This window comes from Diadema setosum, chromosome 9 (assembly GCF_964275005.1).
Source record: "Diadema setosum chromosome 9, eeDiaSeto1, whole genome shotgun sequence".
Taxonomy (NCBI): domain Eukaryota; kingdom Metazoa; phylum Echinodermata; class Echinoidea; order Diadematoida; family Diadematidae; genus Diadema; species Diadema setosum.
In genome coordinates this window covers 34,700,729-34,724,712 of record NC_092693.1, presented here as the reverse complement: position 1 = coordinate 34,724,712, position 23,984 = coordinate 34,700,729, and the positions used below count along the sequence as shown (strand labels likewise).

General features: G+C 40.1%; 1 protein-coding gene across 3 annotated transcripts in view; it reads left to right on the top strand.

Moving 5' to 3' along the window:
- LOC140232566 (septin-7-like) overlaps positions 1–23,984 on the top strand; it is a 126,214-nt gene that overhangs the window by 73,651 nt on the left and 28,579 nt on the right. For all 3 annotated transcript variants that reach the window (XM_072312660.1, XM_072312659.1, XM_072312658.1), the window contains exons 4-7: positions 8,796–8,896; positions 12,730–12,864; positions 16,079–16,196; positions 22,679–22,771. In XM_072312660.1, the coding sequence (XP_072168761.1) occupies positions 8,796–8,896; positions 12,730–12,864; positions 16,079–16,196; positions 22,679–22,771 (447 nt within the window). The remainder of the gene's footprint in view (positions 1–8,795; positions 8,897–12,729; positions 12,865–16,078; positions 16,197–22,678; positions 22,772–23,984) is intronic.

Here is a 23,984-nt window from a genome sequence, read left to right as displayed (position 1 = left end):
AGGCCTGTACATTGAAGCAAGGTATGTACTGTCAGGGCCCAAGGGTAGGTTTTTAAAGGTAAGGAGGTCATTTAGCGAGGGTAGCCTCTTTTTCCGTCCTTCTTTTTTTATCCGTTATGAAGATATGATGGGGGTGATTATTCCATATGAAAAGGGGATTAGCCTAGAGGCAGTCTAATTTGATTATCTCACCCATCGGAGCACTCATGCAACTCAATCTCATCACGCCCTTGTCTGCTGCAGGTCGCACACAAACGGGGTGGGGGGGGGGGTCGGAATGATGGCAAGGCACTCTGGGTAGTGCAGACTGGAAATCAATAGTAATGAAGTTAATTAAGGGTTGATATTAGATGAGATTCATGGTTGCCATTAGAAAATATATGAGATACTGGCAAACTGATATGAATTTTCAGATTTATATCTTCACTATTTTGCAGTGCATGTTTTCATGCCTGGTGGACATATTTGCTAGTCTCTCTTCCAAGGCCTGGTTTCTGTCATTTTTTTTTTTCTTTCTTTCTTTCTTTATCAGCTATTTGGAATGTCGTTGATGTTGGCTGATTAATGATAATTACTCTGTAGTCATTGATCACATACACATCTGTGTAGAGCTTCTAACTGTGTGCATTGCATGCTGTATTCATTTAGGCTCTGCACCAATCCAAGCTTGAATGAAGTGAGTACAGCATCAATCACCGAAGAGTGTGTATACCTGTTTTTCTTCCTTTCTTTTGTTGACGTCTACTATAGAAAGCATCTGGATATCAACTGGCTTGCGAAATTCGTGAAAATAAAAACTTGGCAAAATATTCGACGTATACAGTTTGTCATCACAGTGTCAGTAGAATGGGAGAGGGGTAGTCTTGGTAGTAGAACTGTTGCAATCACATTGCATAATGGCTTGACTTTGCCCTATCAATTTGTCATATTAGAAATAGAATGATGTGGTCTGGACTTCTGCATTTAGATAGAGTAGTCTTTACATTGTATGAAACACATTTTTCTGTAGCAATACATAGGATGTATTCTTCTAATCATGCTTAAGTTCATATAGTGCACTTTCCTAGAGTAGTGAATGTTGTTTACATACAGGTATAGATCTTTTTCAGGATATTATATGTTTTTAAGGTTGAGAATCTGTTTCCAGAAACCATTTTGACAGGTTTTCTTTTTGTTTATCTTTGTTTTCATTCGTGCAAGATCCTGTATCAGTACTATCACTTAATCTTGACCGATAACAATGGAACTTACGATGCATGATGTGGTGCTCGCATTGAGACAGTTTACGGAAATATATTGCTTGCACATTGTATTTCAACTTCTCTCATACCAGAAGAAGCCACAATAGAATGTTCATTTCAGCATTGTAGAAAGTTTAAAAAGGAAACACTACACCAAGAAACAACTTAATGTTTGTTTTTCTTATCCTAAGGGTAAAAGCCTTGTGAATTTTTTTTTTTTTTGTTTTGTCAGTGAGACATATCATGCTCTATATTTTCCTTTTTATTTTCCATTTATTTCTTATCTTCTTCCTCTCCATTGACTCTCTTCTAATCCCACTTACAGTGTAGTTCCACACTTTAATTGTATCTATTCGTTTCATGAACGATAATTCCACCATGCCCGACTCCTAAAGTGTACTGCCCCTCTATCTCACGGTGGGACCGCTCTCGCATTAACCCTCATATTGTCTGCCTGGTTCCATGTTCCAATCAATTCCCTGGCCCCCGTCGATGATAATCATGATGGTACATTCAGGTGTACCACCGCCAGTGACTCACCCAGGGGGCTCTCCGTCATAGACAGATGTTCCCGCGGTAACAAAGGGGACATCTTCATTTGCAGGCAGACATGCATCAGCCTCTGTGGCCCAGCCTATTGTATGATGCCTCCAGCTATTGGCTGGGGCAAGGTGGCACACAAATTACTCGCAGCTCCTCCCTCAAAAGTCTGGTGCTGGAGACTGCACTATCGTAGTAGATTCCTAGCATGTGAGTGTCTGTGTCTGTGCATGTATGGAGCATAATTTTTCTTGTGGCAGTTACTAGAGAAGTCTACACTTTTTATCTCTTTCACATGTTAAAAATGGTTATAGAGGTTGAACTCCATGTAATAGGATTTAAAAGAGGCCAGGAGCATTGCATTGGTTTTTGATGGATTGATAAGTTTTGATGTACGTGTCAGAGATTGGGAGAAATGTGCAGAGTTTATTCACCATGAGCACATTCATGCAATACTGTTTTCGTGCAACTAATTTTTTGCGCTTGGCCGGGTCAGAAGAGTTTTGCATGTTTTAATTCCGTGGAATCAAAGCATCACGCACAGGAACATATGGCAAGCAAAAATATTCGCGTGCTTTTATATTCGCGCTAGTTTCTGGTTGCCTGAAATGTGCAAAAATTTCAACACTGCAAATATTTCCACTTTTACAGTAAGCATTTTCAGTGTTATGGATTGTTTTGCCACAGTAAAACTGGAGACAAATGTGTATTCAGACAGGACGTGGTATGAGTGAATATTTTCATAGGGGTGTTGTGCAAATAGCCTCAGCACTGATAAGTTGTCTTTTAGTCCTTCAGAATGACAGGCTTTATGCCAACATCCATATAATTTTATGTTTAAATGTATTTGCCAGCAGTTAGGAATTTCTCTCCCCCCCCCCACCCCTCCAGACTATCAGACTTTATGCCAACATGCGTATATAATTTTATGTTTGCTACTTTCCACTGTTAAGAGACACCCCCCCCCCCCCCCCCCCCCATCCGACAGAGTTGATGTTTTTGCTATTTAGGTAAAACCTAGCATGTAGCATTGACATGATGCATTTACAGCATGTGCAATTTGCCTTAATTGCAGTTGCCAGGACAACAGCCAGAAGGCAGCAAATTGAATCCACTATTAGCTGTTGTTGCTATGGTAACCATAATTTCTGTTTTGCAGTATCAAATTTTCATGGAATCTGTGAAGTATTTCCTAGAAATACAAGATTCACTTTAGGGAAACCAACATGAATGACGTAGGGACTATTTTTCTTCCTTATTCATGTTTTTATTGTTCAATGTGCAGCTGCATGTATCTGGCTGGCTTCTTTGATTTGTTATTCAACATACATTGTATTATTTGATGTAGCATGATGACAACATTGATAAAAGAAAAAGTATGTTATAAGAGACTAAAAGTAAAGGAGGTATATCTGTCATGAATAGACATCGAGCCTGCATAAAGAATCAAATGTTTTGATTGTCTGTAATCTATCAGACTACCATTGAACTGGAGAAATATTGTACTCATTATGTGTATGTCACAATAGTTGTCGTACAATAGCGTGAGTCATTATGTACACATCCACTCCTGTGCATATTTTGCTCTCTACAAGGACATTATCTGGGTATAAATACAGCAATTTGTAAGTTTTACTGTCTCATCAATAGTGAATAGAATGGAAAGTTTGCTTCTTCCTTTATTTTTTGTGGCAGGCTTAGCACTCAATACTCAGATAGTACTCTGCATACTACATTTTGATACATGAGCTGAACAAGACTGTACACTGATAATATCCAGGTACTTGGTTTAATATAATAGCTCTTCAGGCTGAGCTGAAGCGCAATTTTCAGGATCAAACTTTGAGGACAGGGACAGTCTGTTTAAATATGTTGTCATATTGATGAACATGTCTTCATTGTTAACCATCTGTGTATAGTCATCGTAACCTCTGTCTAGCTGTCTGTCTGGCTGTCTCTCTGTCTGTCTCTCTGTCTGTCTGTCTGTCTATCTTTCTCTCATATACATACAACTGTATGAAATGTACTAAGAAGAAATAAATTGGGGTTGTACTACTTTTTAAAACATTTAGAGACTTGAAATTTCTGATTTGTAGAGTACTGTAGCCCCCTCATTTAAACTGGAATTTACTGTGGATAAATGAATTGCCCGGGTATTCTCATTCCATGTGGACTGTTACCATTGGCTGTGAAATACTAGCATTCATCACTCCAGACATGAACTTTTACTTTAAAGGGATTGTATAGTTTTGGTTGAGACCTAATTTCAGGTTTCTAACATATTTTGGTGAGATAATGAGAAACCTTTTATGAAATATGAAAGAGCATGTAATTCTATGAGGAATTCAACATTTATTTGATGAAAATTGGTTTTGAAATGGCTGAGATATCAAAAAAGAGTGATTCTAATCAAGTGCGGGACCCACACTTTATCATGATCGCTTTGTTTTACTTTGGATGTTTCAGTCATTCCAAATCCGATTTTCATCAAATAAACTTTGAATTCCTCTTAAAACGGTATGCTGTGTACTATTATCATGAGTGTTTTCTTGGTATCTCGCAAAAAGTTAAAAGCCCAATTCTCATCTCTACCAATACTGTATCATCCCTGTAAAGGGGTGGTATAGTATTGGTGGAGACGAGGTTTGGGCTTTTAACTTTTTGCGAGATACCAAGAAACCACGCATGGAATAGTATTGAGCATACCATTCTAAGAGGAATTCAAAGTTTATTTGATGAAAATCGGATTTGGAATGGCTGAGACATCCAAAAACAAAGCAAAACAAAGCGATAGTAATAAAAAGGTCCACCTTTTATTATGATCCTTTTATCTCAGCCATTTCAAAAGCAAATTTCCTCGAATAAACGTTGAATTCCTCTTAGAATTACATGCTCTTTCACATTTCATAATAGGTTTCTCATCATCCCACCTATAAATGTTTGAAACCTGAAGTTAGGTCTCAACCAAAATTATACGATCCCTTTAACCCGGTGTAGATGTCATATCCAGTGGGATGTTGTGCTCAGCTGAATGAAACATGATTTTTTTTAAGTGGTGGCATGCAACCCTGCTTTTTCGATATTGTTGTAAGTTGATGCCAATGGTTTCTGCTGAGGTCTCGATGGTTGATGCTCTGTAAAGAGGAGATGATGACATGGTATCTCATTGTGTACTCATTTCAGCCATTATATACTGTATATTGGGTAGCCCTGGGCTCTTAACCCGTTGAGGACGAGTCCCGAGTATACTCGGGCAAGTGTCTATGGGAAATGTGTAATGTAGCAAAATCAGCCGTGGCATTTGGGTGTGGTGCATATATTTACCCCTCACCAACCCCCATCCCCTCGCCCCTCCACATCCAATGAAGGTATCTCAGATCCCAGCCGGAGTCTAGAAACTCCAGCTAAGCCTTTCTCCAGCTCACTTCACGTGTATGTGATGTGTGCAGCAGACTAAATAAATAATGGATGACCTCCCCCAGTCCCTACATGTGTTGTTAGCTGTCTTCTTCACTCTTTTGATCATTCTCATAATGCTGGCTTATAGAGGGCACTAGACAAGACTCCTCTCATACTCCCAACCTTTCCTGCCTGTAAAAATAATTCCCCAAGAGTCATATTACCTGCCATTTTTTCCTCTGTGTCCTGCTGCCTTCTTTTGACCCCAGCTTATTTCATTTTCCATTTCCTCGCGATGTTGTGAGAATTGGGAGAATGCACATCAAAACTGCGGGGCGAACATTACGAGTGAATTTGCAGGGATGGTTCCGTCGTAATGTACCAAAGCAGCTGATCTCTGAACCCTGCGTCTCGTTAACGTTCCCATGAAAAATGGGGCTCGTTTGTGCCCTGACAATCAGCGTGGGGATTTGACGATGTTAGACCAGGGGTACATGAGGTCATTATCTCTTGTCAGCGATTCACTCATGTATGGCTGCATGTTTTTGTCTGGCCCCCGGTATATATGTCCACAAATAATATGTCTCTCTCTTACCTTTTGTTAGGTTAAGTGTATTCCAATTTTGTGATAAACCACATCTGCCCAATTTTCCTGATTCTTCAAGGAGCCCTTGAAGCGTTTCAAAACATCTCTTCAAATTACTGACAAGAGGATATTAAAGCTTCTCCAATATGGGAATTACCCATATTATTATTTTTTTTAAAACCTATTTTGCTTTTGACATAATTTCATACAGACTGCACCCTCGTTTTTCTCTCTAATCATTGTTCCGAGTTACTGTCTGCAGCAAATTCCAACTGATTTTGCTTCAGACAGGTCATAGCTAAAAACAGTGTTCTGTAGAGATGTACATTGTATGACAGTCTGACTAATCCTGTAGAATTGTCAGTGCATTTAATTTGTCTGTTGTCATTACCATGTAATAAAGTGGAGTGAAAGTTTATGTTGCGGGTTGTAAGAGCTTGCTTTGCCTTCGCTTTCAGATTTAGATTTCTTTAAACCCTTTAGATTAAAGGACAAGTTCACCTTCATAGACATGTGGGTTGAGTGAATGCAGTGCTCAATATTAGTAGAGCACATCACTGAGAGTTTGAGGAAAATTGGACAATCCGTTCAAAAGTTATGAATTTTTGAAGTTTCTATTCAGTCACGGCTGGATGAGAAGACTACTATAGCTTGTGATGTCACATGATCCGATGAGTACAACGATATAAAGAAAGTATAAAGAAAATTCAACATATTTTCACTTTTCTCACATAACAAAAGAACACTCGACTTCTCTCTTTCAGAAGGGAAGGGGAATAATATTTCCCTTTCATATGTCAGTAACGAGTCGAAGAAATGTGCACTTTATTAAAAAAAAAAGTTTTGTGAAATTCTCTCTTTATTTTCCTTATACCGTTGTACGCATGTGACATCATACACTGCAGTAGTCTCCTCATTCAGCAGTGATTGTGCAGATGCTTTAAAAATTCATAACTTCTGAACGGATTGTCGGATTTTCCCCAAACTTTCACTGATGTGTTCTACTAGTATTGTTGCATTCACTCAATCCATATGTAGATGAAGGTGGACTTGTCCTTTAAGAAAACCAGAGAAAGAGATAGAGAGAGAGAGATACAAGCCAAGACAAAGAGGGAGCTATTGAAAGAAGAAATGAATTTGGAAAGAGAATGAGAACAACTATTAACCATTTCAGATTGACAAAAGAGCTTATTAAGAAATGTGTTCTTTGACACACATTTCATGCTCATCCAGTTAATTCTGTAAGTCTGTTTATAGCAAGCTTGAAGGCACACTTCTCCCAAGCATGTGTTTCAAGTCACACGTCACTAATCGTACTCTGGAGGTGTTTTCCAGTCGACGTGTGCTCGGTTCTTGGTGCGCATTTCTGATCTGAATGGTTTCTCGACCTCTAGTGTACGTGTGAAGAGGCAGAGCTCATCAGCTTGACCTTCATTCACTTCCGTCAGCAAACAGTGCTCTGTTTGTATAATGTGAGTGGTGCATGCATACTCTTGCATCGTCAGTACATACAGTACATGTACAGATGTGTATGTGCATGAGGATCCATGTGTTAGGATGGACAGGTCATGCAGTTTCGGACAGGGCTATAGCGTGGAATGCCATTCACATTTTGCGGTCATCGAGAAGACCCATTCGATTATCCGAACACGCCATGACTGCCAACATGATTTGAAGTGTGCGACGGAGCTGTGATTGCAAGCAAAAACCAAAACGAACCAATACTATAGATCCGAAAGTGGACGGCATCGCCTTGTGTGCATGCATCGCGAGCGGAGGAAAATCACTTAGCGATAACAGCGTGGCAATGAAATCATCCCGTTTTGATGTGGCTGGCAGCTCTCTATGCTAACCTCGTCCATTTCTTTTTTCCTTCCTCTCTCACTCACACTCAGACACACACACATACACACATACAGTATATGCACACTCATGTCGTATGAAGCCATAATGTTTCCTGTGCGGCATTTCATTACAGTCTAATTAGATTTTCCACCTAAGAAATGGGATAATGAGGTTCTGCAACCGCACTAGCTCTTGTCACTTTTCAGACATTCGTAACAAGTACCTCTAATCATCCAATTCCCCCCCCCCCCCCCCAACACACACAAGAAAAATCTTATTGGTAAACTCCCCTCCTTCGATGTACAGACACACACTTTGGAAAAACTGGTATAGAGTCAAACTTGAACTGGATCATATTCCATTAAAACGGGATGAGGTTTAGGAGATCAGTAAAGCAGCCGCATCCATCCAACCATCCCCACCCCCGTGTAAAGGTACTAAAAGAACTAGCACAAGACCAAAAAAGAAGAAAAAAAAAAACACACACCATAAAATGCATTATTGGAAAATGTACTGGTCTATCATTGATGTAGAGCAGTAAACTTACATCCTTGGAAAAATTATGATGCTTTATAGTGGAATAGGATGGTGTCCTTTCTTTGTTATGATTATATGCCATGGTTCCCAGTAAGATTGTGCAAAACAAAAAGTATGGAGCAGTTTACTGCCGTAGTTGTCTCTTTTGACAACAGAGCAGCCGTGTCAAGATTTTCTTGGTTTTAATTTTAAGATGAGTTAGCCTCATTTTTTTTTTTTTTTTGATGGTCTTCTTTTGGTAGTGATGTGAAATCAGATTGTGTGTTGCTGTACTGTATAGTCCACCAGTTACCTTCTTCCTGTTAATCTTACTAGCATTTTCCAGTGATTGACAGAAGATATCACTGGTAGAATCTTAGTTTGGAAGGTGTTTTGTGCCTGTATCCAAGTACTAGAGAAAAAAAAAGTAGAAAAATTACCCAGTATTACAGAATATACAACACATATTTAGGTACAAACAATATAGTCATTTAGTTAGACACAAGGTTGTCCGTGATGATCACGGTGTTATGATTCAGTACAAGTCAACATGCATTTGCATTATTGCACAATCTCTTAAAAATAGTATAGTTAAAGCAAGAAGAGTTAATACATTGATAGTCTCTACTTTGTTTCTTTACCCCCCCCCCCCCCCCCCCATGCTGCAGGTGGAAACATCACAAGTCGTCCTCAAGGAAAATGGCGTCCAGCTGAGACTGACAATTGTAGATACACCAGGCTTCGGCGACCAAGTAGACAACAGCAACTGGTAAACATTTCTGTGGAGTTGTTTGGCAGTTAGCCTATTGTCATGAATATATATAAATCCCTTCCCACATCCAACAAACTAAAAAGAAAGCACTTGGGAGAGTGCAGACTTCCACCAAGGCACTCATTTCTACCCATGTACACATAGATGTTAAGATTGCCCTATTTCTCATACACAATAATAGAGAATCTGCCTCTACCTGCACCTCAAGTACGCTCAATGTGTTTATATGACCTCAATTACGCACAGCTCATATCCCCTCATTTGTTGGCTCAGTTTCACAATGATAGTCCTGAAGAAAGATTTACAATAAATCCTGGATCCAGAAAGTGATCTGGGTCACTACCAAAATGTATTTGTTCCTTGTGTCATTATCAACTTTCCCTGAAAATCTAATCCTAGTCTGTTCCTTGCTTTTTGAGTTATTTTGCAAACACACAGACAAACAGACAAAGAAACCAATGGCAACAAGAACATAATCTCCTTGGCAGAGAAAACTAGAAATGTTCTTTTAATACAAGATCTGCTTTCATATATGAAGTAGAGAGAGTGAAGCCTACCACCCCCACACACACATACACTGACATTTGTTGTTTTATCAATATAATATCAAATGTTTGTGGTGTGGTCAAATTACAAAATTATGTAGTTTTTATGGCAGAATTTCTGCACTATTCGGCTTATAATTGTACACATGACATGCAACAGATTCACATTCATGTACAATGTACATGTACAACTGTAGGTTAGAATGCACTTGACTACAGGAAGAGGAACCAGTTAAAATCTTAGAGGAATGATTATCAAAGGCCATCCCTTTTAAAAGTTTGCGTAAGCGCTTCCAGGAAAACTGAAAATTCTCGGCTTGAGGTGATCGCCGAACAGTAGCACATATGACGGACTGAACTGGCTGTTTGTATCCGAATTAGTCAGCAAGCTGCGGCGAAACCTCGTTTGATACAAATCTATCTATCTATATTCCCCCCAAACCCTTGCTGCGTAATCTGATCACTTGTTTATTTCCGAGACCAAAAACACCGCGGAGCGTTTCCCACACTGTTTTTAGGTTGAGTGGGATAAAACGAGACATCCTAAACAACCGCATGATGAGGAGCATATTACCCGATACCCATGAAATCATGAAACCTTGAACTGGAAATATCTGCAATATTTACTGGTAGCTGGATTCACCAGTGGCGTAAACACCCCCATGCATCTTGCAGTGCGATTGAGAAAGACTGCACAATATCTCGTTCATCCGTGGCATCAAGTAACTGTTCCCTAAACTATGCTTTTGCTGTTTTCCAGGATCTCAAATTCCCTCCTGAACAATCCTTATAAACAATGCTTTACATGCAGAAATTCACAACTTTTTGACTGGCTGCCCCAACAAATTTGGGGAGAAAATATTTGTGTTTTTGTTTCTCATGACACAACATTTTTTTTTTCTATATCTAGCTGTGTCGATGGTTGGCAAGACACACAGGTAGTTCTTATTAAAAGCCAAATCTGATTTTCTAAAGCACAAGTCCCTTTTAGAGGGAATGAGTTTACTCAGTCTCTTTAGAGATTATACACAAGTAAATGCTGATCGGGATTCTTCTCATATCATGGAATGTTTGGCCCAGCAATAAAGAAAAAAAAAGGACAAAGAAAAAGAAAAACAAACACATATTGAAATTGAATAGTTTAATGCAGCTATTAGTGTGTGGGATAAATACAGTAAATGTTAATATTCTTAAACTTTCTTGAGAGTGAAATATCTAATCTCTCGCATAGTGTTGATTGACAAGTTCACCATTACCAAGACTATATAGAGATATTTGATATATGATGCATCACGCGTTACCCCGGGGTACCGTAGTACCCCGGGTAACCGCGTTGTGTAGCGCCACCTCACGTCCACTCGAGGACAGCCAGAGAAAAATGCATGCACTGTGTGTGCGTGTACATAGTCATTCCCATGATATGCCACACTGCATGTTATACTATGCGTGCATGGAAGCTGCGATACCACTAGCGTGTGCTTTAGTGCAGTGCAGTGCAGTGCAGTAGCTAGCGCGCGCTAGCTCCAGCACCAAAATAGTTTCCTCTTTTTGGCACCCAGGGTACAACCTTTTAAAAAAAATAAATAATTCAACAAAATGGCTGATTTTTGTTTGGTACCCCGGGATACCATTTACGTCATCATATAAAGAATCCTTCTGGTTCTTCTAATCTTTTTGTGGCATTTCCTTGTGACAAGTCTATTATCACAGGATGTTTTCCTCACTAAATATAACAGCAGGAGCCAAGATATATCTAAACCATATGGCCGAGATGGCGCCTGTTGACTCGCAGGATGATTGAGATCTGTCACATCTATTTCTGTGCAAACTTCTCTTTCCTTGCGCCACGAGAATTGCCAAGAATATTGCAAAGAGAACAGCCAGAATATGGGAACTGACTGTGTTGTTTCAGCCAAACTGGCTGTTCCAGCCAAACTGGCTGTTCCAATGTAGTTAGTCCAAATACAACACCTGTAGGCATGTGCTTGAATTCAGATAGGAGTGGATTTTAGAAAGTTTATAGAGTAAATGGGGGGAACAACTTTTTAACTATGTGTGTTGCTTCTCCTTTTATTCTTGTTAAGTCGCAGTGCTGTCAGTAAAGAAGGAAAATGAACCTAAATGATATTTTCATTCTTTTTCACCAACAGTGATGTTCTGGAGGTAATGATTCACACACTGAAATAATTATGGGTACAGAATAAGGAAAGTTCTTGAAACATGAGCGGTTTTGACTTGATTGTCCCATTCACGCCACTGTGCAGATGATAAACTATCAGTTTAGCAGCAGAATGGCATCCATTGCACTTTTAAGAGGACTATAAAGACAGATACTACCTTTCGCTAGTTCCAGTAGGCATGTCGTTATGTGACACACAAAATTTTAATGAGATGACACTTAACCATGTTAACCACAGTGTTTTTTGTTGTTTTTTTTTCATAGTGCAATGTTTTATCAGAGAATCTTGTGACCTCAATAAAGTGAATACAAGTGCATTCCTTTTGTACCATAATGATTCAAGTTATGCGCCTCCGTACACATACAATGTAGAAGGGGAAAAGAACAAGATTTGTTAATCATGCAGAGAAGGACACCATAAGTGTTGTATTTCCTGTGTGTCTAAAGTAATGTCATTTTAATGATCATTACTGGATGCTGATGTGACTAGCTGGCTTTTTCGGGTTTTGTATCTCAATCTATTTAAGGCCAACATGTTTGCATGTTAGGGTTATTCAGGAAATGTTAGGGCTGGTTTTCGGTCCTTGGGGCTGACAGAGACCTCATGTCTGAGAAACAGGTGTCCGTGGACGACCACCATCAAATTTGAGACAGGTGGAAAGGAAGGTAGTGTTGTTTGCTTTGGGTTTTGTTTTGTTTTTTTTGTGAGGAAATCATAACCAGGCCATCTGATTTCATGCACAGGGACTCTGTGGCTATGGAAGTCTGCAGTCTGCTTTACAAGTTTAGTGTATATACAAAATGTAGATATACATCATATTTTTGTATGTGTGTGTAATTAAGGAGGTATGTATTTCTGCTGGAATCAGCTTGTGTGTATTATTGCTTCCATTTGATTAATATAATCAGTCTACATGTAGCACCTTGAATCAATCCATATGAAACAATCTGCTTTGAGATTCCTCCTTGTAATAAGTATGAGTTTATGTTCTGACTACACTATAGTATAGCTTTGTGTATGCCAAAATAAGGAGTCCTACTAAAGAAATCACTGTTTAATGTTATCCTTTGTGTCGTTCTCCCCTGTCTTCCCTCTTTCTGACCAGCTGGGCACCCATTCTGGACCACATAGACAGCAAGTTTGAGGAGTACCTCAACTCAGAGTCCAGGGTCAACAGATATTCCATCGCCGACAAGCGGGTACAATGCTGCCTGTACTTCATCGCGCCCTCAGGTCACGGGTAGGTAGCCGAACCGAGCCGGAAGGCGGGGTGTCGATCCCAACCGAGGCACAACGCGTTGAGTTTAGGGACGGGGCTTTAGCACGAACGAGAATAACGAGTCATGGTGTCTTTCGGTGGCTGTTTAATTGCCAGAGTGAAAGCTTCGTTATAACTGGAGAGTTTGTCCATTGACAGCGATGAGGCCATTAAAGGATCTAACCATTAAGAACGAGACGGTTATCAATGCCATAGACTCGGCACAGAGATAATGCCCCCGTCATTCTTTGTTGGTAAGGTCGCAATAAAAATAACGAAACTATGAAACTCTAGCAAAACTTAAACTGGAATGCAGTGTACGATGATGCAGCAGAGAAGATATCCATCTAACAATATGCAGCATGGTATACTGTACCTTCGCATTTCTCCCCACTAATCTGGATGCCAGCTTTCCAACCACACACATGAACAGTTTTTATCTACACTCCAGGAAGCAAACCTCACACAGGCCTTGCAGATTGTCAAAAAGGCGATAAGCACGCACGCTCCAAAAAAAGATAGATATTAAAGTTCACAGTCTCATCTATAGAGAACAAAAAGAAAAAAAAAGGAGACTGGCATAAGACTAGCATTGAATTTGATATGATTTCATTTCATTTCATTTTTGAATTTTTCACAAAATATAACATTAAAAAATAATTTCTCCAAAAATGATTCAGTAAATTGAAAAATATTATGTTTAGTAATCATACAATACAAGACACCAATCATGCATTTGAAAACCATTAACTATTGAGTAAAATTATCGTAAAGATATGCAGGAGACCGCCATCTTAAGCAGAAGCTTGATTTTAATGGCAGCCTCTGACAAGAGGGCGTATGGTCAAATTGTCATTGCAAATCCAATCAGTTCCTATGGTCAAATTGACATTGTAAATCAGTTCCTATGGTCAAATTGTCATTGCAAATCAGTTCCTACGTTGTATGGTGAAGTTGTCATCGCAAATCAGTTCCTATCCTATATGAATACATGATAAAGGCTAGACCTTGTTTGTAACACATTTGTCAGAAGAGAATGAGGAAAAAAAAAAAAATTGTGCTGGCTTTGCCTGCCAGCCAGTGCAGACATTTTGCCCCCTCAGTGGTGAGAACATCCCGCTAAAAGGTCACACACTGTGGAGGGGAAAAAGAATTAATTTCCTTCATTTTGGCATGCTGATCCTACGATCTCTTTGTGGGGGTCTGTCTTGTTCAATAAAATGCCGTTTCATATCGGACAGTCAAAGAAATCCAATAAATGGCTTTGTGGAATTTTGGCCAGAGCAGAATGTAATATTCTGTTGATATGATTTCTTTATTCATTTTTTTTTTTTTTTTTTTTTGGGGGGGGGGGATACATGTATTATTGTTTTTGTTTTTTGTTTTGGGGTTTTTTAGTGGTGGTGTCTTTATTTTCCACAGGATTGATTTTTACAGTTATAGACAGTAACATGCTAGCAATGTATTGTGCAGTTGTACTAAAGGTTGAGATTCATTGAAAATTATGCATTGTGATGTGCAACAACATTACCCTCAAAGGAACAGACTTTAAAAGCAAGGAAAACTGCAAAATGAGTTGATACTGCATGAGTGGGGAATTTGTTGTGTATGTTGGAAAAAAATGCAACATTTCATTTTGTAGCTGCACTGTACTTCCTGTCAGATTTCCAAAGTCTGTTATTGTTTTGAATTTGAAAGTTTCATTTTTAGTTCAAGTGCAGTAGTAAATAGGGTGCTTTGAATTGACCTATTGTGTATAAATGCCCAGACTCCTGCAAACTAAACCATACATGTAGTTTAAAGGTGATTCTCCCATTTGATCTGGGGTCCGTTTCATGAAGTCATCACATAAAAGTCTGTACATAAAACTCAAAATGGTCAAAGTTGCTCATATGTAGATATGAGAGACTTTCAAAGAGAAGTGAAATCCATTTCATGAAGTCACTCATAAGTGTGTCTTATGAGCAAAAAGTCTCTTATAAGACTGTCATGAAACAGACCCCGGGTGACCAATTTTTTGGAATGGATAGGGACAAATTTTACACTGTCAGAATTTCTCGATAATTGGACACATCCCATAATGCCCAATTTTTTTTTCTAGTGTTAAACAACTTAATCAGTCTTTAGGTTCTTAGTGGTCACATAGATCTTCATCCATGAACTTTGTTGCTATGTATGCAGCAGACCAGTACGTGTTGGAAGGGGTTGTCATGGCATCCGTTGAGCTCAGTTTTTGAGGCATGACAGGCGAGAAGGGACATATATGCTGTCAGGTGGAGGGCGATGTTGCCCCCCTCGGGAGATAGGTCATGTGTGGCCCTGGATTTTAATCTGTGGTTACATCAGAGGTTTGCGTGACTCAGCGATGCCGCCACGGGCCGTGGATATTACGTGCATCCGAACACACTCCAGACAAGCAGGAGAATCCTTCGCAGTGCATGTCATTCTTAGCAAAACACTTGCCTATGATGCTTGGCAGGCTCAAAGGGTGTGACACCACCCACTCATGTTAAAATAAAGAAAAAAATTATGCTCAAATCAATTGAAGTCGATCATCCTTTAATAAATTATTTACAGAAAAGACAGCAGCCTTCAAGTGCTATTTGTTATTGCTGTACTTCCCTAAAGTTCATTTGGTAATACTTATAGAATTCCAATATTTTTATCAATGTTTGTTTGTTGTTGTTGTTTTTTGAAACCCTGCATTACATGGGTATTGTGTCCAAGGAATTCTCTTTCGTGAGTCATGAATTGCCATAACCCCTTTTCAGGGTAAATGTCATGAATCTGAAGAGCCATTAAAGTAATGCGCAATACACCTGTTACTGAACAAAATCTCTCAGTTCTGTTTGTTACAAAACACCCTGACATTGATTGAAGTTTCTTCACAAATTGAGGGAAACATAAGGCAAGTACCTGTATGATCCCTATAAGGGTTTACCCTTGGAACTTAGTTTTAAAAAGAAAAAGGGTGTGTATACTTGCATATCAAAAGTTGATATCCCTAATTGGTAGTTCCAAATGCTGACAAACCAAAAAGAAAGGGAAATTAGTACAACAATGTCACTTTCCCATATCCAAGCCTGACAGTCATTTGATTTAAAATTTCTGTGCTAGTACGTATGGATATCAGTCACCGTCGCCCTCAACTTCTTCGTATCTTAAGGCGTGACGATTTACCTGCCCTTTGTTGCAGGTTGAAACCGCTGGACGTGGAGTTCATGAAGAGGTTACACGACAAAGTGAACATCATCCCACTCATCGCCAAGGCAGACACGCTCACACCAGAGGAGTGCAGAGAATTCAAGAAGAGGGTGAGGAAAGGGCAGCAACATCTAGTATAATTATCGTCACCATTATTTCTTTGATGATAATGGTGATAATGATGATTTAGTGACGATAATAGATAATGCAGTCAAGCCTGTCTAGAGTAGCCACCCCTGGGGAACCCCCCAAAAAGGTGTCCATTGTAGACAGGTGGCCACTATAGACGGGTTCTGTAACATGCTTTTCTCTGGGAGGGAATTGTTTTTAGTGGTTGTATACAGCAGGTGGCTGATATAGACATGTGATCGCGAAGACAGGTTTGACTGTAGTAATGATAATAACGATCAGAAGAAGCAATAATCATTAGTACTACTGCCATCATTATTATGATGAATCTTAATTTGAATCATTTTATTGTCATGATAATTCCGTACTGTTATTCTTAATACTGTTGAAACAATATCATGGTGAGTGATATGGTCATCTATAGAGGGCTCACCACTTTAGAAACTGGGAAGTTTGGCAAAAATGCTCTTAGCAAAACTGCTTGCTGTAGTAGCCAGGAACACTTGACAATCTATCCATGCATCCCTTAGTTCATATCATAGATAATTTCATTCAAGAAACTTTTTTTTTAGTAAGATTAGGGTTATGGACAGACAGCTGGTTAATGACAGTGCGTGGCTTTCACATTTTCTTCTCATGTACACTGTACAAGTGCATCGTTAATCCCGCCCTTCTTCCTGCTGTAAGCCACCTGTGCATGTTACTCACAGCTTGGATGGTTTAGCAACCTAATCCCACTTTGCTCCCGCCCCAGCCCCGCCCCATTCCCTCCCCTTCCTCACCCCACCCCCTCCTCATCCTCACGCTATTCTCTCCCTCCCCCATCCCAACCCCATCATTTCCTCAACCCAACTCCACCCCATTCCCCATCCCACCCACCTCCCTTCTCTTTTTTATCCCACCCAATACCCTCCCTTGATGATAGTGTACATACACGTATGCACCACCTCATAATTAATGATTCTTAAACCTACTCCAAACTTGCCCTAAATATTTCACAACCTAAAACACTTGCATATGAGTCTCCAAAGTCCAGTAGAAGTTGAACATTGAGACACTCAAAGACACGTTTACACATTTCGGAATAACTCAATCTCTTGAACTGAGGCTCAGCACTATACTCAAGTAGTCGTTAGTAGTACGGTACGTACAGTACATGTACACGGTAGTGCACCTGTCATTTTCACATTAATGGTCAGTCATTCAAAAGTGGTTAAAAGTGTCAGAATTAACGGCATATATTAAACTTCTACCGGACTCTGGAGACTCAGATGCAAGTATTTTAGTTTGTGAAATATCAAGGGTGAGTTTATGCATGTTTGGAAATCATTGTATGAAGCACACAAAACTACTCTAGTGCCCCTCCCCTTTCTCACCCCTTCTTCTCTCCTCCCAGGCCAACCCCACCCCTTCCTTTGTCTCAATCAGTGCACCTTTTTTTCATTCTGTGGTTCAGCAAACTAATCCCACTTGTCCCCACCCATCCCCACCCCACCCTCTCCCAATGCCCACCCCATCTCATCCCACCCCATCCCCTGCCCTTCCTCTTCCCATCCCCTCCCTTCCCTGACCAACCCCACCCCTGTTTCCCTTCTGCCCCCCCCCCTTCCTTTATCTTTCTCACTTTATAGGTACATGTATCTTTCATATGGTGATTCAGCAAACTAATCCCATGTGTCCCCACCCCATCCCCACCCCATCCCCACCCCATTCCCTCCCCTTCCTTACCCAATCCTCTCCAAGTCCCAATTCCCACCCCCATTCCCTCTCCATTCCCTCTCCTCCCTGCCCCACCCGAAACCTTTCCCCCCTTCTATCTCCCCCTACCCACTCCCTGTCTCTGTCTTTTAAACTCTGTCGTACACCTCTCACTCTGCGGCTTACCAGAAGACAGAGAGCAGTAAGGAAGACGTGTTAGCATGGCTGACATTTCGCTAAACCAACTTTGCCACTGCACTGAAAGTGCCTGATTAGCAACATTTTCCTGCTGTTGAAGTACAAGTCTAACATTGCCCAAACCATTCGCTAAACCAACTTTGCCACTGCACTGAAAGTGCCTGATTAGCAACATTTTCCTGCTGTTGAAGTACAAGTCAAACATTGCCCAAAGAAAGGCTTCTTAACCCATTGAAGAAGAGTCCCGAGTATACTCGGTCAAGTGTCTATGGGAAATGCGTGTTGTACCAAAACCAGTCTGTCCTCAACGGGTTAAAAGCCGTTATCAGCTTTTCTAAGTTATGCAGAAAGAAATTTATATCTATATCAGAGCCCAGCAAGATTAGAATTTTCACAGATTTCTGTGGAGAACAGGGCACTTTGGTAATTATTTATATGTATATTTTATCATTATTATTATTATTATTATTATTATTTTAACAGTGAAAGTGTCAGTCATAGCATTACTGAAACAGTAATTCTCATGGGGGGGGGGGAGGGGGAGATAAGTGTGTCTTATCTTTCATACAGTAGCTAAATCCATATTTGTTGCTTTTCTTATTGCATTGTATCCTGTTGGGTTATGGTGCTTTTCCTTGTTTTTAAATGACCCTGTAACATAGGCAAGTTCATAGTCTTTGCATTACCAAACAAGCAGGACTACATACATTATTTAAACTCTCATAGGGCTTTAAAGGGGCTTTTCAAACCCATTGCTTAAGCTTTTACATTGTTGATCCTCAAGGCTGAGAGTGTCAGGGTGGCAACTTGCTTGCCGTTCTGTTGGCGCGACTTGCCAAATAGCATGAACGTACCCAACGAAGGCAGAGCCAGATCCAGAGCACTGGATGTCAAATTCTTCCTAAACCCTGCACTCCACAACAGTCTGACCTGTCCAGTCCTATTAAGGTCTATTTTCGTGCCTGCTAATTTGTCCATACCGCGGAACAGGTGAATCAGTTGCCTGAGTAAGGTTTCAGATGCTGACCCCCACACCCCATCCCCAATGTTGCTAGAATTTATATAGTAGCCCGGATTATGTAGGATTTTAAGTTTTCTTCCTTGTTTTTCTTTCTTTCTTTCTTTTTTTGATTCTTTACTGTCATCATATTGAAAGGAAGGCGGCGGGAGAACTTTCCGGTCCAGACAAAATGTCTCCTAAATTATCTTCCGTGCTTCCTTGCTGGGGAAATAAAAGTCTTGTCATATAGGCTTCCCATATATTTTGGCTCACGCTGTGTTGATAGCCAGTAGCAGAGCTGCTATCTAGTATTTTTGTTGTTGGTGGTGGTGTTTTTAGATATTTAGTATGTTACTTTTTTTTTTTTTTTTGACATCAAGCAGAACAAAAAACCCAAAACACAGACACAGTTACATGTACTTTTATTCGTGTGTAAGGCGCACTCCCAACTTTCAATATTTTTCAGGACAAAAAAGGTGCGCCTTATACACGAGTGTGTTTATGGTAGACAAATACGTGTAGAACCCTACTTAAGGAATATTCTTGCATGCTCGAGTATTTTCAGAAAATGAGTGTTCCGGTTTATGATTTGAACTGTTTTTAAATGTCATAGATTAATTTCTCCTTCTACAAGTATTAAACTGCCACCGCAAACAGATTGACAGTGTCATGGACATAATTCTCTGGATTTATCATCTTTTAAAATCAAATGAATTCATTCAAAAGTGAATTGATGGAAGTTCTGGTTTAGGACAGTTTTAAGATTGGGAATGGAGAATCTGAAAGTTTCATTTAAAGGTTTTGATGCCTTCGCCACAAAGTGTTGCTGGAGGCATTATGTTATGGAGAAAAACCAGTCACCATAGTGACATTTCTTGTTTTCTTTTCTTTCGGGGGGGGGGGGGGGACACATTGTGAGTAACAGGTGTAAACTGCTAGTTTCCACATCAATGTGTTGCAGATCCATTGTATCACTGATGCAAAGGTGATAGATAAAATTAAGCTTTTTTTGGTGAAGGATGGGATAAAGTTGTAAGAGTGATATACAAGAATACTTTATCACCCAAGGATATTCCCAGGCCTGTTGTTTTCTTTGACGAGGGAAGGAAAGGAATGGGGAACGACGACTTCAGATTGGTCAAATAACAAATAGATTTCCTTTTAGGACTATTTTGAGAATGAAGATCTTTTTTTCTCAGTGTCGTGTTACCTGACCACAAGCTAAAAATGGTCAGGCAATGTTCCATAAGATTGGGGAATATGTGGCACAAGTTGTGGAGTCCTTGTTCAGCCGTGGTCGGGCCAAGAGTACTGACACTGCTCAGTGTAGGCTGTCAGTGGCAGAGTTTCCTAAAGGAGGCGACCGCTTCCTACCACGATGTAGGTGTGCAGCAGGGCACTGTACAGGTCCTGGCCTGGGGAAGTAGGGTATGGAAATGAGTTATTTCCTTGGCAGATTGTCAACGGCAGACGTCACATAGCGAGAGCCGTGGGAGATGGGGCTTTCGTGCTGGTGCGGGGGAATTTGCAGGGGAGTTTGCAGAGCATCAGAGGAAAGGCGCTGTCTTATTGTTACTTGGGACTATCACAACGTGCAGTAATACTCTATACACAAGTCCCTAAAATGCAGAAATGCAAAAGACCACATTTGTAGCTATGGACGGGGGGGGGGGGGGGGGGAGGGGGGGGGGTGATCAAGTTTGGGAGTTGAGGCTGTTAAGGTATAGACATTATATTTGCAAACTTGCAGAAATTATTTTCAAATAAATGATCGTAGTTGCACATGTCTTGTCTTCAAAGCATTCTATTGAGGATTATGTCAAATTTGGTGAATGAGGTAAATTCGTTGTATAGTCAGATCAAACCAAAGAGGAAGCTTTGCTACAAGTACGTACACGATTGTGATGAGGATGAGGCGCAAATATTAAAGCCATATATATACTGGCAATAAGGGAATAAGCCATGTACAATATGTAGAGCAGTGTTCAGGCTACATACACCATGTCAGATTCACATGTGGTCAAACCTGTTGTTCCAGGAACTGTTCCTTTGAGAGACATGCGCCTCAGCCTAGAGAGTGAAATTGACAGCAGCTTCTGCTGCTTTAAGCACGAGATACTTCCCCCCCCCCCCAAGGAATAGTGATTTTCACAGGATAATAATAATGATAAGGTCTTCTTTGTCCAGGGTAGCCTCTTCATTGTTGCCACTTGTCTACGAGAGTTCCCTGCCATTATCATTACCCTAGTGTTGCCAGGTATCCATTTATACACCTGGGTCGAGAGGGACATTATGGGTAAAAATATCTTGTCCAAGGACGTAAGCACTGGGCGGGAATCGAACTCGAGTCCTCCGATTGGGAGTCGGGAGTCTTATCCACTATGCCACAGTGCCCCCACATGGTCATTGCCCTCTGGTCTTAATCCTGCAAAGTGCATACCTTTTCCCCCATACAACTTTTCCCCTTTGCCAATTAACTCTATGCCGCTCCCCCTGTCACACCCCCATGCCTGAACCCTGCCTGGCTCCTGCCCCTCACACTAAGTACCGTGCTGATGTCACCACTGCCTCACTACTAAGCCAGGCTCCTTCATCTATAAACTTACTTCATTCTTCATTCTTATACCACTACCCCCCCCCCCCCTCCCTTCAGCTTTTATCCCCCACCTCACTGGAGACAGCCCCATGGCCATTTTACCATCCACAAAATTGATGACATCTTTGGCCTTATCTGGAAGCAAGTGTTGGCCCAGTAGTAACGGGATGCTATAATACAAATCCCTTGAATGGATTTTTTCCCCCTTTGAAGCCACCTTAGGTACTAACATCAGTTACCTGACCTGTATATTGAAAAATTGATTGATCCCTATCCATTGCATGACGTCAATGTTGTAAAGGTAGCACCTGCCAGTAGGACACTCTGACCTTTCTGTCCTTTTTATTTCTATAATGTATCTCTCTTTTCTGTCTCTCCTCTGTCCCCCCCCCCCCTTGTACAATGTACTTGCTCATTTGCAGTCCCTTTTCTGTGTGTGGTGGGGTTTTTTTTTTGATAGTGTACGTGTGTGTGTATGTGTGTGTATGTAGACCATCATTTGAATGTAGGGCATCAGCTGTTGGTTCACTTTGACACTCAGAGTCACCTTTAATAATTACAGTATGAGGGAGAAAGGATAAATGGGAGCGGGTTTCCAGTCAAGGTTAAATGTTCTTTGTTTAGTGAAAGTGATAAATGAAATAATTAACCTTTTTGTGACAAAATGTGGCCCCTTGTAAAATCATAGCTCGAAAAATTTCAGCATGTGTTAAGCAAGCTCTGGTATGAACTGTTACGTGGCTCACACATGATAATATAGGGCAATGTAAAGTACATCTGCCTGCATGTAAGTCCATTTGTCTGCAGTTTGAAATGATCTATTAACTTGAAATAAGCCCTATTGACTTTTAATGATTTTCTATATTGCTCATATTGTTGCCAAAAAAAAAAAATAGTATATGAATCTTTATCTTGTCTCATCAATATTTTTCTTATGTACCTCTGCATCCGACCCCTTGACCCCCATACAGATAATGGCTGAAATCAACGAACACAAGATCAAGATCTATGAATTCCCAGACATTGAGGAGGAAGAGGAGAACAAGGAGAACAAGCGAGTCACGGTAGGTCAAATAACCGTGTAGCGATGTCGGGACGGTCAAATGACCTCTCGGCAACGTCTATAAAGAGTAGGCCCACGTGCAAAGAGAGTAAAGCTTGACTTTACTGCACTTAACGAGCCTTTGTAAACATATGTGGTGCATCATCACATTACCTACATAAAGTTGGAGATCATTAAAAGAAGAAAAATGCATGTAAAGCTGACTTTGGCGATGTAACCTTAACAGTCTTCTAGCTTTGAATTCCTTTTAAAAATATTTTCCTTGTAATCAAATTACTGTAGGCAAATTATATATCAATTCATAAAGCTTAGGATCTGACAAATTCATATTTGCTAAAACTCCCCAAATGTATTCCCGACATTAAATGGCTTTCGTGATAATGCATCACATGTATTCGTGCTACTTGAAGGACATGGTTAAAGTTGGGCGAGACCAACTGTATTTTTTTTTTCTTTATGCAGCCTGCATTTCCTGGGAAAGAAGAGAAATGAGAAATTTAGCTTTGATTGCCCAATTAGAAAATAAAAGAAAAACTGAAACTACTTGTAGAATGGGCAGTGTCTTGGGAGGTGATTGGACATAAGGAATGATGTAAAATTATGTGAACAGTCGGACAAGTCTAACCTTCAAGAGATTGGTAATAAAAGAGACGTGTCCTGAGCATTTAAGGAAATTGAAGTGACTTCAAAGGAGACTTTCACTTTTGTTGTTGTGTTTTTAAAGAAAGAAGAGAGAAAAAATGGGTCCCTATACAACAAATAATTTGCCCCACTTTTGATTTTCTTTTCATGGCTTGGCTAGTTAGATTGGTGATAGAGAGTTTATTCATGCCATTGAATGCCTCTTGGTTTCACATATCTGTGTATTTATACTTTCTGATTAGTGAGCAGGATTAGCATAGACAGATACTATATAAACATTCCTTCCGTCATATTCTTCCTAAAGGTTGTGGTTTTCTCCTCTATAGAAATAATAAATTACATGTAGTGGCTATTTTTGTCTCAGTAGTACTTTACAAAGCTAGTTTTAAACAGAGGTGTCCATTGGCACATAGCTGCAAGATTTGTAATCTGTAGAGTCTTTCTTTTTCTCTCTGTGAAATGGGTCACCTTGGTGTAATCACAATTCCCTATCTATATGCATAAAGCTTTGAAAATCAGATTTCTTGCCACAAGTACTCTGAAGACAAAGAAATCCACTGTTTTTGTTCATT